The following is a 17,190-nucleotide window of genomic DNA, read 5'->3' on the forward strand; positions in this document are numbered from 1 at the left end:
GACTGGCTGTTGAAGGCGGGTTCGCCCCAGGCAGTCGCCTCCCACCTCCAGACTACAGCCGACCTTCTGCATTCGCTGTGGTTCTCCATCAACGTGCCAAAGTCGCACCTGACTCCCTTTCAGAAGCTCATCTTCATCGGAACAGTTCTGGACACTATGCAGTTTAGGATCTATCTACCCCAACAGCGAGCCCGGGATATTCGAGCTATGATTCCGATCTTTCAGCTTCTATCCCGGGTTTCGGTCAGGATGACCCTCAGGCTACTGGGCCTCTTGGCCTTCTGCATCCTAGTGGTAAACCATGCCAGATGGCATATGCGGGCGCTGCAGTGGGACCTGAAGTTCCAGTGGGCTAAACATCAGGGGAACCTGGCTGATTGCGTCCAGATCTCGGAGGGCACTGCACACCAATTGCAGTGGTGGCTAACGAACCAGGATTGGGTCAACGGCAGATCCCTCTCCCTTCCCCAACCAGAGTTCACAGTGGTGACAGATGCATCACTGCTGGGATGGGGCAGCCACATGGGAGAGGCGGAGATCAGAGGCCTATGATCTCCGGCGGAGTCCAGGCTCCACATCAACCTTCCGGAGCTTTGGACTATCCGTCTTGCACTTATACCATTCCTTCCCTCTGTCTGGGGAAGAGTAGTGCAGGTGTTCACAGACAACTCCACCGCCATGTCGTACTGCAACAAACGGGGCAGGGCGGGGTGGGGTCGTCGACCCTATGTCAAGAGGCTCTCTGGATATGGCTGGAACATCAGGGCATATCCCTGGTGGTTCAACACCTGGCAGGTTCACTGAATGCAGGTGCAGACTAACTCAGCCGCAGATGCATGATGGATCACGAATGGTGTCTGCACTCGGAGGTGGTGCAAGGTCTCTTTCAGGGAGAGCCTTGGTTAGATCTATTCGCCACCGAAGAGAACGCGCAATGTCAGCAATTCTGTGCGTTGGAATTTCCAAGGCGGCACTTGCTAGGCGACACTTTTTGTCGCAAGTGGAGTTGCAGTCTTCTATACGCCTTTCTGCCTATACCACTTCTGCTCAGAGTGCTGAAGAAGATCAAGCGCGACCGACCCAAGTCATTCTTGTGGCTCCGGATTCTGCATGAAGAGTCTGGTATCCCGAGCTGCTCAACATGGCCATAGATCCTCCGATCCGACTGCCTCTTTGGGAGGATCTTCTATCGCAGCAGCAGGGGACGGTCCTCCACCCGAACCTGTCCAGTCTCCACCTCCTTGCGTGGAGATTGAGTGGCAGCAGTTGATGTCATTTGGCTTGCTTCCCAAAGTCTGTGATGTAATCTTGTTAGCCAGGCGTCCCTCCACTAAGACGGTATACGCCTGCCGATGGAATAAATTTGTGGCATGGTGCACAGCAAAGGCTGTGGATCCACTTTCTGCCCCGCTTTCTGAGGTTCTCTTGTTCCTCCTTTCTTTGGCCCATCAGGGCTCTGCTCTGGGCTCTCTTAAGCTTAAGGACTATCAATCAGCCATATCAGCCTTTCTAAGGCTTCCTGATCAGCCTTCTCTTTTCAAGTCCCCTGTTGTAAATAGATTCCTTAAGGGCATTACTCATCTTTTTCCTCCTGTTGCCTTCGTAATGCCTCAGTGGGACTTGAACTTGGGTGTTACGTATCTTATGTGCGTTCCCTTTGAGCCGCTACATAACTGTCCACTCAGGCTTCTGACTCTAACAATTGCCTTTCTGGTGGCCATCACATCTGCGCACAGGGTTAGTGATCTCGAAGCTCTTTCTTCCAAGCCTCCCCTTCTGGCTGTTCATCCGGACAAGGTCGTCCTCAGAAGTAGGCCTTCCTTTCTTCCCAAGTTGGTTACTTCTTTCCACATTGGTTAAAACCAGCACTTTGCCCACCTTCTTTCCGCCTCCGCATCCTTCAAAGGAGGAAGAGTGGCTCCACCATCTGGTTTCAAAAAGTGTGCTTTCCTTTTATTTGGATCGCGCCAAACAATTCCGGGTGGATGACCAACTCTTTGTTGGCTTTATGGGCTCCAAGAAAGGTCAGGCCGTGCACAAGTGGACCTTCTCCAGGTGGGTCGTTTTGTGCATTAAAGCTTGCTACTCATTGGCAAAGAAGGAGCCTCCAGTGGGACTTCGCCACCATTCCTGGGCGACGGCAGCTACCACTGCATTGGGACGGGGGGTCCCCCTTAATGACATCTGTCAGGCATCTACGTGGGCATCTCTGCACACGTTCACGAAACACTACTGCATAGATAGCCAAGTCCCGAGAGACGGCTTCTTTGGCCGTTTTGTTCTCCAGGACTTTCTGGTGTGAACTTGGTTCACAGAGCCACCTCCGGGGTTGATATTGCTGGGGTATCTATTCTAAGGTAAGGAATCTATAACTAATTGTCTCTTTCAGATGAACAAGTTACTTACCTTCGGTAACGTTATATCTGTAAGAGACATAAATTAGTGTTAGATTCCTTCCCGCCCCACCCGTTCTGTGAACTGACTTCTAGGGTCAGGGATTCCCTTTCATGGCCATAGTTTTGTGCACCAGTGGTCAGTGTCTTGCATAGCTCTGCGCTTCTGCAAGTAATGTTGTGGAAAAGAACCGACGTTAGCGTGTGAGGGCAGCTTCTAAGTAGCTACTGCGATGTCATCCCGAACGCGGAGCCGACCGACGCCACCTTCTGACACGCAGGGTTACTGCTGATGAAAAATTCTCTGGATCCAGTCTGATGCCTGGGGGTAATTCTAAGGTAAGGAATCTACAACTAACCTTTTTCTCTTACAGATATATTGTTACCGAAGGCAAGTAACTTGTTTGTAAGCTTCCTGATATTCATACCCGTATTATGTGTTGGTATGAAACCACATTGGTCTACGTGTACCAGGTGCACCTTGTAGGGGAAATTCAAAAACAACAGTTGATGGACAGAATGCAGAACAATGTCATACATTCACCCCAGTACAGAGATCTGGGCCTAAATCCATCGTGTTTTTGCTCACCATGCCATTCCAGTTTGAACCCAGCCATATGCAAATCAGTCTTGACCCTGTGCCTCATGGGTACAGTCCAGCCCGAACTGCCAAGCCAGGTTCTCCCTGGACTGGAAACAAGCATCCTAGGACCGGTTTCGGATGTTCACCCCTCTTCAGCCAGGATAGCTGCAGAGGGGTCCCCCTGGGGCTGGCCTGCCAACCACAGCAGTGCAGCCGGAACCATTGAGCCCAAACCCCCAGGGCCTAAACGGCAACACAAGGGACGGCGATCCCCAGGCTGTGGGCGTACCCAGCTTGGCTCCACTTAATACCCAGTGCATCGTCAGGGCGAGCAGGGTCTCTGAAAGCGCTAAGCAAGACAGCGGCTTGGCGATGTTAAGCTTGTGGTCCTCGGGCCCGTGGCTGAAGCTCCGAGCCCTTCCCTGCCAGGCACCAACCACTCACCGCTGATTCTTGTGGCGAGTGCGAGTCCCAGCCATGCAGCGCCCACACCTACTGAGACCAGGGCTCAGCCACAATCAGCCACGGCTGCACTGATGTAGCCGGGCGTCACCCAGGCAGGGAGCGCGACCTCCGGAGCTTTCGATTCCTCCGCACCTCAGGTTGATGGGGGGGTGGATGCCCACGGGGCCAGTCAGGTGAGTTACACTGATCTCCTCCGGACCCAGAATGCATCAGAGTCCCGGGTCTCCATCACCTGAGTCCCCGGCCGTCGCAGTGTCTCAAGGCCCAACCTTTGCCCACGCCTAGTCGAGCCCTGCACCGGAAGCCATTGATTTCCAAACTTCCCTGCCTGGAGTCAGCACCCCCAGCGCACCGAGAGCCACCGGTCACAATGCTGTGTTTGGGGCTAATCGGTAGGTCCAAACTTCAGAATTAATTAAGGATTATAAGGCCGGTTGGCTGGGATCTGCGAAGCTCACATTATGTGGGCCATGTTGCTTGTCCACACCTCCTTGTGAACAGAGATTGGTCACATCGCATTGTTTTGTGCACTTGATTTCACACAAAATTACAGCTTTCTTCTCCCCACTCTCGTTTCACGTAGTGTAAACCGACTAAGCGATAATATTCACAGCTACAAGATGGTGGCCACACATCACACCCTTTCACATAGTCCTTCTACCATGTTTGACAATATATCCAATAACCGAGAATACGCGCGCACTAACAATCAGTATCGAGTAGGACGCGAGTTCTTGAAAACACGCCACTCGTAAGTCACACTTTTATTCTTTGTATTTAGAATGCATTTATAGTTTAATGCTATGATATGTCTATAAAGACGTGTGTAGCGACTACTGCATATCTGAAAGAAACACGTTAGTTAGATTCCTCACCTTAGAATATCCCCAGGCGTCAGACTGGATCCGGAAGATTTTTCGTCAGCAATACCCCTTGCGCGTCGCTAGGCGTCGTCTGCGGCTCCGCGTCCGTCGTCGGCGTCGTGCGCCGGAATGACGTCGTCGGAGTACTTAGACGCCGCCCTCGCGCGCTGACGTCAGTTCTTCTTTTTTCCGCGCCAGTAAGCGCAGATCCGGGAGAGCTACCCCTTTAGTCACTTTTTGACTAACTTTTTCGATCCTTTTTGATCCTTGTCTCGACTCCGGTGCCGGTAGGATGCCTGGTTTTAAAGCCTGTGCTGACTGTAGCCGCTTGATGTCGGTTACGGACCATCACCGCCGGTGCCTGTACTGCTTGGGCCTCGACCACGACGCGGAGTCGTGTTCGGACTGCAAGGCCCTGACCTCGAAGGCTAGACGGGAGCGGTCCCGAAAGCTTCTCGAGATTCGCCACTCGGCTCCGCGCCCCTCTCCATCCCGGTCCAGGAGGAGGTCCAAGGATCGGTCGCGGAGCCGCAGCCGACGTCATCATCGGTCGTCAGGATCCAAGTCTTCGGGTAAGTCGAAGCACTCCAAGAAGTCCAAGAGGCGACACCGCTCTTCGGACTCCCCTCGCCGGTCACGCGACTCGGCCGAGGGTCAGGATGGTTCCACCCCCGCGGCTCCGGGGGAGCCGCAGGCGCCGCGCAAGTCCCCATACCCACCGGTCCCTGGGACTGACGCGACGCCGGCGGAAGTCAGTACCTTCCTCTCGGCCATGAGGAACCTGGCTCCGCCGTCGACGCCCGCTGGCGCGCCTTCGGGCCCCGCGGACCCGACTGGGCAACCTTGCCTGCCGGCGGCTCCGGCGCCGTCGACGGCTCCGGCCTCGACGCCGCAAGCGCCCGAGGGACCCGTTCCCGAGTCCCCGCCGACGCCGGTCGACCTAGTCACGCCTCCTCCGCCGGCGTCGACACCGGTACCACCTCCGACGCCGGCTCCGCTCGGCGTCGATCCCCAGTTCAGCCCCGCTCCGGGCCCGGCGCCGTTACGGCGTCGATGGACGCCGCGTTCGGCGCCGCTAGAGACACATTTTGTCTATCGCCCGGCTCCGATCCTTCCTCCTGTATACCAGGAATCGGATGATGGGGGCGAATGGGAGGGATCAGAGGATCCTATGGCCGTTCAGGCTCAACTGTCACAGGACTGGGCAGATGAACTGGGTGAGGCCAGTGGTCTGGATACCTCTCCAGACACTGGATTCATCTCTCCTCCGACTGTGGCTTCGGAGGAGGGTGCTGCTTTCTCTGTGGTGCTGCGCAAGGCGGCCGCAGCCCTTGGGCTCGAGCTACCTGCCGTGGCTGTGAGGACTAACGTCCTCACCGAGGTGCTTCAGTCTGCAGCAAGCTCCACTGAGCCTCTGCTGCAATTCAATGAGGCCCTCATTGACGTTCTGCAGGGCCCCTTGTCCAAGCCCTCCACAGTTCCTCCTGTGGACAGGAACGTCGCCAGGCGCCACCGCCCTGCTCCGGGCGACCCCAGTTTTCTGTCCCAACACCCTACCCCCGAGAGCCTGGTTATCCAGGCCTCTACCTCCCAATCCTCCTTCCCGACCGCCCCGCCGGACCGGGATTCCAAGAGACTGGAACAGTTTGGTAAAAAGCTGTTCTCCTCCCTTAGTTTGGGCCTGCGGTCTTTGAACACCGCCTGTCTCTTGGACCGTTATTCCCACTCTCTGTGGGATACGGTGGAGGACGTGCTGCCCCTGTGTCCGGAGGAGGTCCAGACACGACTTACCCAGGCTCTGGCCGATGGGAGGGATGCAGCGCGGCATGCCATCCGCTGTGGGCTTGACACTACGGACTCGCTGGGTAGGGCGATTTCTACCACGGTGGCGCTTAGACGTCATGCCTGGCTGCGGTCCACGTCCTTTTCGGGTGATGTCCAGAGCACTCTCATGGACATGCCCTTTGATGGCACTCGCCTTTTTGGTGAGAAAGCGGACAGTGCGCTGAATCGCTTTAAGGACTCCCGGGCTACGGCCAAGTCCTTGGGCCTCTCGGCCCGCGGTCGCAAACTTCCGCTTTTCACCCCTTTCGTGGCCAAGGAAGGGGTGCCTCCTCACGTACGCCTAGCCACCAGCCGCAGAACCAACCTGCGCGCGGTCTCGGACGTGGTTTCCGGCGAGGCGGTTCTGGAGGACGACGAGGTCAGCCCACATCCACCCCGGCAGCATCCGCCTCAAAGCCTTCCTAGTCCGAGCTTTCAGGCCCATTCCACGCCAGTGGGCGGCAGAGTTCGCCATCACCTGCTCCACTGGCGGTCCATCACATCGGACAGGTGGGTGCTGCAAATCGTCCGAAGGGGCTACTCCCTCCCCTTCGAGACGATCCCTCCAGCCATGCCACCGCAGCACCACCGTATCTCGGGGGATCATTTGAATCTTCTCCACGAGGAAGTTTCGGCCCTCTTGGCCAAGGGGGCCGTCGAACGCGTTCCGAGCCCAGAAGTAGGTCGTGGTTGTTATTCCCACTACTTTCTGGTTCCCAAGAAGGGCAAGGGGGGCCTACGCCCTATCTTGGACCTCCGGAACGTCAATGCCTTCCTCCGGAAGGAAAGGTTCAAGATGTTGACTTTGGCTCAGGTTCTAGCTGCCCTAGACCCTGGAGACTGGATGGTAGCGTTGGACTTGCAGGACGCATATTTCCACATCCCCGTCCTGCCGGCCCACCGGCGTTACCTGCGGTTCACGGTGGGCCCAGAGCACTTTCAGTTTACCGTGCTCCCCTTCGGCCTCACCAGTGCCCCTCGGGTGTTCACGAAAGTGATGGCGGTGGTCGCAGCTCATCTGCGCAGATCAGGGGTTCCAGTCTTCCCCTATCTCGACGACTGGTTGTTGAAGGCGGGCTCGCCCCAGACAGTCGTCTCCCACCTCCAGACTACGGCGGATCTCCTGCATTTGCTGGGATTTTCCATCAACGTGCCGAAGTCACACCTGAGTCCCTCTCAGAAGCTACTCTTCATCGGAGCAGTTCTCGATTCGGCGCAGTTCCGGGTCTATCCGCCGGAACAGCGGGTCCGGGATATTCAGGCCCTGATTCCCATCTTTCGGCCTCTATCCTGGGTTTCGGTCAGGCTAATGTTGCGGCTTCTGGGGCTGATGGCCTCCTGCATCCTACTAGTGCATCACGCCAGGCGGCGCATGCGGGCTCTGCAGTGGGACCTGAAGTTTCAGTGGGCCCAGCATCACGGCAACCTGTCCGACCATGTCTTGATCTCGGAGGGCACTGCACAGCAGTTGCAGTGGTGGCTCACGGACCGCGATTGGGTCATGGGCAGAAGCCTCTCCCTTCCCCAACCGGAGCATGTCGTAGTGACGGATGTGTCCCTCCTGGGATGGGGTGGCCATATGGGAGAGGCGGAGATCAGAGGCCTCTGGTCTCCGGCGGAGTCTCGTCTCCACATCAACCTGTTGGAGTTGAGAGCGATCCGACTTGCACTGAAAGCCTTCCTTCCCTCTGTCAGGGGAAGTGTCGTGCAGGTGTTTACGGACAACACCACCGCCATGTGGTATTGCAACAAACAGGGCGGGGTGGGGTCGTGGACCCTTTGTCAGGAGGCTCTGCGCCTCTGGACGTGGCTGGAACACCAGGGCGTCACCCTAGTGGTTCAACATCTGGCGGGCTCTCTGAACGCCAGAGCAGACGAACTCAGCCGCCGGTGCATGATGGATCACGAATGGCGTCTGAACTCCGAAATGGCGCAAGGTCTCTTTCAGCAGTGGGGAGAGCCTTGGTTAGATCTATTCGCCACCGAAGAGAACGCGCAATGTCAGCAGTTCTGTGCGTTGGAATTTCCAAGGCGGCACTCGCTCGGCGACGCTTTTCGTCACGAGTGGAGTTGCGGACTGTTGTACGCCTTTCCGCCTATACCACTTCTGCCCAGAGTGCTGAAGAAGATCAGGCGCGACCGGGCCCAAGTCATCTTGGTGGCTCCGGATTGGGTACGAAGGTACTGGTATCCCGAGCTACTCAGTATGTTGACCGATCCTCCGATACGTCTGCCCCTTCGGGAGGATCTTCTGTCGCAGCAGCAGGGGACGGTCCTCCACCCGAACCTGTCCAGCCTCCACCTCCATGCGTGGAGATTGAGCGGCGGCAGTTGATGCCATTTGACTTGCCTCCTGAAGTCTGTGATATCATTCTGGCAGCCAGGCGTCCCTCCACAAAGACGGTATACGCCTGCCGGTGGAACAAATTTGTGGCATGGTGCACAGCAAAGGCTGTGGATCCCCTTTCCGCCCCTCTTTCTGAGGTTCTACTGTTTCTTCTTTCTTTGGCCCGGCAGGGCTCTGCCCTGGGCACCCTGAAAGGTTATCTTGCTGCCATCTCTGCCTTCTTGCGGCTTCCTGATCAGCCTTCTCTTTTCAAGTCTCCTGTTGTTACACGCTTTCTAAAGGGCATTACTCACACGTTCCCTCCTGTCCCTTTTGTAATGCCTCAGTGGGACTTGAATCTTGTTCTCACATTTCTAATGTGCGCTCCCTTTGAGCCTCTTCATAATTGTCCTCTTCGTCTGCTGACGCTTAAGACTGCTTTTCTGGTAGCCATCACCTCGGCTAGACGGGTGAGTGAGCTCCAGGCTTTATCTTCAAAGCCTCCTTTTCTCTCTGTTCATCCGGACAAGGTTGTCCTCCGGCCTCGTCCCTCCTTTCTTCCGAAAGTGGTGACTCCATTTCATCTTGGGCAGTCTGTCACCTTGCCCACCTTCTTTCCGCCTCCGCATCCTTCCAAAGAGGAAGAGAGGCTCCACCGTCTGGACCCAAAACGTACGCTCTCCTTTTATTTGGACCGCACAAAGCAGTTCCGGGTGGACGACCAACTTTTCGTTGGATACGTGGGTGCTAAGAAGGGGAAAGCTGTGCACAAACGGACCATCTCTCGGCGGGTCGTTTTGTGCATCAAAATTTGTTATTCCTTGGCAAAAAACGACCCTCCTGTTGGGCTGCGCGCCCATTCTACTCGGGCCACGGCGGCTTCTACTGCTTTGGGACGAGGTGTCCCTTTGCAGGACATCTGTCAGGCGGCAACGTGGGCCTCGCTACACACGTTTGCCAGGCATTATTGCCTTGACAGCCAAGTCCGGAGGGATGGCTTCTTTGGCCGTTCTGTCCTCCAGGACTTTCTGGTGTGATCTTGGTTCGCAGACCCACCACCGGGGATGGTATTGCTTGGGTATCTATTCTAAGGTGAGGAATCTAACTAACGTGTTTCTTTCAGATGAACAAGTTACTTACCTTCGGTAACGATGTATCTGTAAGAAACATTAGTTAGTTAGATTCCTCACCGACCCACCCATCCTCCCCGTTCTGCGAACTGACATCTAGGGTTAAGGTTATCCTTTTCAGGCCCCTAGATTTTATTTTTGGCACCAGTGTCGGTCTTTGCATGGCTCTGCGTTCCTGGCGCGGAAAGCTATGTACAAGAACTGACGTCAGCGCGCGAGGGCGGCGTCTAAGTACTCCGACGAGGTCATTCCGGCGCACGACGCCGACGACGGACGCGGAGCCGCAGACGACGCCTAGCGACGCGCAAGGGGTATTGCTGACGAAAAATCTTCCGGATCCAGTCTGAAGCCTGGGGATATTCTAAGGTGAGGAATCTAACTAACTAATGTTTCTTACAGATACATCGTTACAGAAGGTAAGTAACTTGTTCTTTAGGCACATAATGCCATGTGACATTTAAAGGTATCACCATAACGCATGTTTTTTTCAACCTGGTTCAGAGTTACCGGTTGAATCGGGGATAGCCACAACTTCGATCGTGATTAGGATGGCAGATATTGCTCAGCACTTTGTACGGCTTTTAATGTCAATAACATATGTCGATCTGGTTACAACCAGGCACCCAAAATCCGGCCATATGCACAACTTTTGCAGATCATAATCAGTATTGCATGAGAAGTAGTACTTTTACCGCACAACACTCAATGCACAAGCTACCTAATGCACCGGGGGTTTTAAATACAAAGCGATATGCACTTTTCCCATTGACTTCTTTTGTGGACAATGTCCGGTTACTGATTTTTATGAACACCACCACAAGTATAGGGACACCTTAACAATGTTTTATTCTGGACCTGCGTACTAATGTGACGTTTGCCACTCTAAATCATGGGGCATTTCATAAGGTGACGGATAATTGTCATACCACAGCAGTCTTTCTTATTTGGCGTTATTTATTCTTTCAGGAATTTATCCTTTGATGAAGGTCTAACAGAAGCCCGAAATACACTGGGGTGATTAACAAAGCTTGATGAGTAATCCCGTTACGGATACACGCCAATGATGAATCCACAAAAAGCGATTCATATAGGATGTACTTCCAATACATAAATGAATTACTTCATTTGAGATGAAATAATAAACCTAGGAAGTTATGAAACTGGAAAAAGTTTGTTACCATTGTCTTCCATTTGGAATTCGGCAGTGCATTAAGGGACGATTCCCGATGAAGGGAGCACTACCTTCAATTTAGGGAAGAAGCACAGAGACTGGGGTCATGATTAGCAGGATCCTAGTCAGACTAGTCAGTAAAATCATAATGACACCAGCAAAAAGAGGGGGCGACCATGAAAGCAGATCCTACTTTCCTACAGACCCAGTAACCTAATTTCAGCTACTCAATTTGTCATGCGGCAAAGGAACATAATTTAGTTTTGACATTTTTGATAGGTTCTTCGTTCAAACCTCTTCATAGTTGCCAGTTGAAGTTTTTACTGTGAAAACTGTTTTTCTGGTTGTGATCAGCTCAGCAACATGTGTCATTGAGATGCAAGCACCCCTCTTTTAAATGTTTGTTTTCCTGACAATTTGTTCCGGCAAACCAGAACTGCTTACCTGTCGAAGGTGGTGACCCCGTCCTCTTTTTATTCCCAGCCCATTGTACTAAGGAGGAGGAGACTCTTCACAGTTTGGACCCAAAGAGGGCTGTATCAGGGAGATTAGATCTGACCACTAGCTCTTCATAGGGTACACATGCAGCAGAAAGGACATAAGTACAGAAGAGAGCCCTGTCAAGGTGGTTCATCGTATGTATCAAAATGTGCTATGCTCTTGTGCATAAGGAATCACCGGAGGGCAGAGGAACTATATCCACCAGTGCAACATCCAAACATATACCTTTGCAAGGGGAGAGCCCCCGTTGCTGAAGTCTGTAAAGTGGCAACATGGGCATGCCATAATACCTTTTTCCCTGGATTTACTACAGACGCTTGAAGACCCCGATTCATTGACGGTAACTACAACCAAATAATCTTTAAACAGGCGGACGTGTTGACATCTTCAGGACGGTTAGGCAAGGGACCCCCATTCTACATGCAAACCCCCTGATAAGAAGGTCGCTGTACTTTTTAATAAACATTTGTCTTCAGGCCGTCCACTATACTGAGATGACCATAAATGCTGAGGCGACTATAAAAGCTGTCACATGCACCATGTGGGCCTTTGTTCTCTTTTGTGAATGCACGCTCCTGTTTCAGGAGTGTGTCTCCCTTATGCACTCGTGAATAAATATTCAGTCGTTCATCATGTTACAATAAACTTTCTTCTCATTGAAATTTCAAAGAAATCTTCCTTTATTTCTCTTCAAGGTAATCTTTGGTTCAATAACATGGTTACATTTGTAAGTCTTATGTATATACTTGAATTAGTCAATCATTCAAGTCGCCCAATGCATTTCGGGCTGTGGAGCCCTTTGTCAGGGACCAATGCTGTAAATAAGGAGACAGGGAGTCAGCCAAGTACTGAGTGCCAAGATGTTTAAAGAAGTTGTGCAGGGATAATGGTGGTGACATGACTATCATGCTGTGTGCTTCGTGATAAGAAGACTGTGTAAAACAGAACAGCAGGGTACGCAATTAGTGAACTGAATGTGAGCAATGACATGCCTAAACATGCTCGTTCGCATAAACAAAAATTAAAAAATGCATGTATGAGCCTGGAAATGGATATGAAAGTTATCGCGTTCAAACAAGTTTTTTGTTTGCCCTGATGATGACCTCCAAATTGATCTATATAACCCCCTTTTCATATGAGGTTGAAATGTGTTGGCATTGTTACATGATATTTGACTGGAAATTCCAACCTCAAGGATAAAGCTACTGGTTAAGATCTCAAAAACATTTGAAATGTTTTAATTTTTAAAAATATTTTTAATAAAGAATAAGGAAGTACAGCACCTTTGGGACTCTGAGTGTGGGAATACACAATATGTTCCATAATCTCATGTTATTATTTAGGGGTAGAAAAGTATTGGAGTGATTACTTCTCGACACATTGACCGCATTTCTGGTTTGCTAAGTTAATAGTGATATTTCTTTTTGGTTTGTGTTTTAATTTGATTGTACTGTGATCAACTGTTGGTGCATTTACCTTAATTTGTATAGTTGAATGTTCCAGATGGATATGTATTTCAAGCGCAATGATATTTTGAATTGAATTGAATATAAATTAAATTAGATAAAGTCACTGACACATGAGATTGATGTTTCCTTTGATTAATTAATGATTTTTGCCCAGGTGGGGTCCTTTGCTATTTATGATGTTACAATACCTTTGCTAAGCATTAGTGCTTTGATTTAGAGGTGAGAAGGGATGGCCATTTTGCGCATTCTGTCCTCTACGATTTTCTTGTCTGGCCTTGCCTTTAAACCCTCCACCGGGCTGGTACTGCTTGAAATTCTATTCAGAAGGTGGGCAATCTGAAGGGAGAAGTATCTATAAGAAAGTGTTAATTGCCTTTGATGGCGACATATCTGGTAGATATACATTTCTCTCTAAACCTATTTGTTTTGGTAAAATTGATCTTGCTTTGTATTTTATTTATGCCTTTAAGAGTCACTTCTCAAGAAGTAATCTTCCGATGGAAAGAGGTTGTCTGCCTGATTTCACCAGGCCTGTTTTTATCCAAATCCACATACTTCCCTGAAATTGACTAGAATGAAAATAATGTGTAAAAACGATGGGATGTCTGTGATAATTTGTGTTATTTACTGATAGCAGTAGTTATCTTAATTTCCTCCTAGGTCTCAGACTTATAATCCTCGTGTTCTGTTTTTCCAACTGTCAACAATTTGCTAGCATTGCCATTTCAATAAGCTGCTCCAGCTCTATAACTATGTTTGTTAGCTTCAGTGCTGTAATTCTTTGATACTAGAGAATTTAAAATCTGATAGAGACTTCAAGCTGCAGATTCCTTACCTTTGAATTTACCAGGCATCAGGTAAGGAATGTACAGCTAGACAGAGTCTCTACCAGATAATGCGTTACCGAAGGAAAGTAACTTGTTCATTAATGCTTTCTATGGTCATAGGCCCCATTTTACAGTATAGTGATGGGTCATGGGCCGCAATTTATAGTATAGTGATGGGTTACTCCTTTACAAATGTGACTAATATCCTATTTCTTGACTTTTATTGTTCAACTGTTTTAATGATGTAATAGTTTCTCAAACATAGATATTTATTTTTAAATCACACTATTTGTACTTAGGGCGTGTTTCAAGAAATTACCACGAATCTTAAGCTTTAATACAATGCGATACACATTTAATATGGTAACAATGATGAAGGAGAAAGTCAACACACACTTCTCTTTTCCTCTACGACTGGATATGACACCATACACTGAAGATTTTCTAATGGGAAAGAAGGAAAGCAGAGAAGGTAAGATTTTTGTTAGCTATATTAAGCCCTTGGTCACACTTTATGATGTGATTATTTTTAAGATTAACTGTTAAAAAATACAGTTTTCTTCATGTGAGTGATCCTATGTAAGAATTTAAAAAAAGCTTCATATAGAGAACCCACAGTCTCTATAATTTGGGGGTGGCTGGGGGTTACCGTTTATCTGTTACTTCTACTAGTTGAATATTACTATATAAATATCACTAAATCATATCCAAGTCATTTGTACAAAATTACAATTCAGAATGCATTGAAAACATATTTGATCAATTTCTTCCATAACATCATTCACATCCAATGTTCTGTTATATTAGAAAGGAGCCAGCATATGTTAAGTGTATCTGATAGACTTCTAGCTGCAGATTCCTTACCTTTGAATTTCCCAGGCGTCAGGCTGGATACGGCAACTTTTCCTCAAGCAATACCTCTTGCACGTGCTGTTGGGTAGCTCCAATCAGCTCTGCATGACGTTGTCGTCATTGGTAGCGTCGGTTATGACATTGCGGTCACCTATATAGGCACCGACCAGGCGTGTGGACGTGAGTTCTTTTCTTTCCTCACCAGTTAAGTACCCCTCTTTCACTTTTTGGCAAGCCTTTTTTGACTTTTTGTCAACTTCAAACATTTTTCCATCTTTATGCGCGAGAATGTCTTTGAGGAAGACAGGGTTTAAGCCGTGCGGTGTCTGTCACTTCATGATGTCGGTTACTGATCTCCACCTCGTCTGTTCTGGTGTCTCGACCGCACCCACGATTTGAAGTAGTGCTCGGACTGTCGGACCATGGCTCTGAAGGCCTTGCAGGAGCAAGCTACGAAGCTCCTTGCGGCCCGGCAGTCGACGCGGTCCAGCGAGACTCCACGGAGGTCCCGGTCCCAATCAAAGATGAGGTGGTCGCGGGACTGCTCCCGGAGCCCCAAGTCCTCTTCGTCCCACTCGAGGACTTCAGAAAACTCGGGGAAGAGGCACAGGAAATCCAAGCAGACTTAATCTTTTCATCTGATAGAGACTACTAGCCTCAGATTTCTTAACGTAGAATTATCCCCAGGCGTGAGACTGGATCTGAAAAATTTTGCCACAGCTTCTGTGCGCGCCGGGGTGGTACTACGCGACCCCGCCCTGACGTCGTCCACGGACGTGACGTCAGCGAGGTCACACAAGTCCCACCCCGGCGCACTGACATCAGTTTCCTTCTTTTCTGCATGCAACGTGGATCCGGAGTGTGCTCCTTGGCCTGTTTTCGGGCCTCTTTAGTGCCTTGAGTTGGGAACAGTGTACCATGCCTTTGGGCTTCAAGACGTGCACTTCTTGTGCACGTCAGATGTCGGCGACGAACCCTCACACTATTTGTAGGTGGTGCTTGGGCGAGCACCATGACTTTATGGACTGCGAGGCTTGTCAGCATCTCATACCGAAGTCCCGGCGGGAGCGCCGGATGAAGTTGCTGTCTGCCCGCTTGTCCAGATCGGTGTCGTTGCAGCGTCCGTCTCCTACCTTGGACGGGCCCAGGGGCCACCGTTTCCGGCTGCGGCATTGTCCTTCGCCGAGGCCCCATGGGCGTCGTTCGCCCGCTGGTAAATCTTGCAGCTTGCCGCCGAGGCCTTGTCCTCCTTCGGCAGAGGACGCCGGTCCCTTCCGGGACGTGCGCCCTCGTCCGTCGCCACCCTATCCGCTGTTTCCCGACGTTGGGGTGACGAGGGCCCAGATGAAAGCCTACGCTAAGGCTCTGCAGGCTTCCTTGCTTCTCCTCCTCCTCCTCTTCCTGCGATGTCCGTAGATTCCTCGCCGTGCGCGGGGCCTTATGCGGACTTGCCGACGAGTTCGGCTTCAGGGTTTGGAGGTTGTGGTGCCATCGAGGTGCGGTCCTTCAGGGTTCTCCTCCTCATCCCATGGCATCTCGGCCTCACCGCAAAGCCCCGCTGGGTTCCCTGCGGGGTCGCAGGAGGTTGCCGGGACTCAGGGCTCGTCTCCAAGTCCCCCTCGGTCCTCTGGGCAGGCGGCTGTCTTCCCGGAGCCCGAGCCAACGCCTCTTCGGCATCAACGGCTTTCCTCCACGGTGCGGGCGGTGCCTTGGGTAGAGGCTGGGACGCTTCCCCGAGCCCCTCTCGGTCCTCGGCGCAGGCGTCTGCCTCGTCGGGGACCGAGCCGGCACCTTTACGGTGCCGTTCATTGGCCGCTTCGGCTCCAACCCAGCCCCCTCTCCGATGCGGCACGTGGTGGTGGCGGTAGACCCGGCGCCGCTGGTGCACACTTTGGTGCCGGTTAAGGATCCATCGGTGCCTCTGGTGGACTCCCGGCGCCATCCCGACGTCGGATCGTCGACTCTTCTACGGATGTTCCTTCCTCTCCGGAGGGTTGTCGTCTCCTCATCTCCTCTTTACCGGAGACTGGGCGCCGCGTCGTGGCCTTTTCTCCGGCAGATTCCATGGCAGGTTCTACGCCGTCTCCGCCCTCCGCCCCCAGACCCGCTCTTCTGTTCCCTGCAGTTGTCTGCCCGCAGGCTTCTCTGCCCTCTCCAGAGACCCCTCAGGTTCCCCACTCGTCCGTGGGTTTCCCACCCTACAGGGGCTGGTCTTTTCTCTCTCCAGCAGGGCACCGGGACGGGCGTCTCAGTTTGCAGCCTTCGCCCACGGAGGAGTTACTTTCCCCCCCACAACGTCCTACGGAGGCGAGTGTGGCCTTTGTCCGGGCCATTTCCACGGCCACTGGTATTCTGCAGATGGGCAATCCGGTTGCCCCGCTCCCTACGGACCACTTGTTAGGGGTTCTCCACTAGGGCTCTGGTGGAGGGGTGCCGCTTCTCCCTTTTGAAGCATCACTCCATAACTCTCTTCTAGGGGCCTGGGGTCGCCCTGCCATGGGGGATCCGGTGCCTCAACCGCTCCTTCACCGCCATGTGGTATTGTAACAAACAGGGCGGGTGGGGTCGTGGACCCTATGTCAGGAGGCTCTGCGCCTCTGGACATGGCTGGAACATCAAGGCATTGCCTTGCTGGTTCAACACCTGGCAGGTTCTCTGAACGCCAGGGCGGACAAACTCAGCCGCCGGTGCTTGATGGATCATGAATGGCGTCTGCACTCGGATGTGGCGCAAAGTCTCTTTCTGCAGTGGGGAGAGCCTTGGTTAGATCTATTCGCCACCGAAGA

At 52.0% G+C, this 17,190-nt stretch overlaps 1 protein-coding gene across 1 annotated transcript in view; it reads left to right on the plus strand.

Moving 5' to 3' along the window:
* USP34 (ubiquitin specific peptidase 34) overlaps nucleotides 1-17,190 on the plus strand; it is a 2,509,780-nt gene that overhangs the window by 1,293,482 nt on the left and 1,199,108 nt on the right. The window contains exon 48 of the mRNA XM_085612349.1: nucleotides 13,852-14,024. Within this exon, the coding sequence (XP_085468475.1) occupies nucleotides 13,852-14,024 (173 nt within the window). The remainder of the gene's footprint in view (nucleotides 1-13,851; nucleotides 14,025-17,190) is intronic.

Source organism: Triturus cristatus, chromosome 6 (genome assembly GCF_964204655.1).
Source record: "Triturus cristatus chromosome 6, aTriCri1.1, whole genome shotgun sequence".
NCBI classification, from domain to species: Eukaryota; Metazoa; Chordata; class Amphibia; order Caudata; family Salamandridae; genus Triturus; species Triturus cristatus.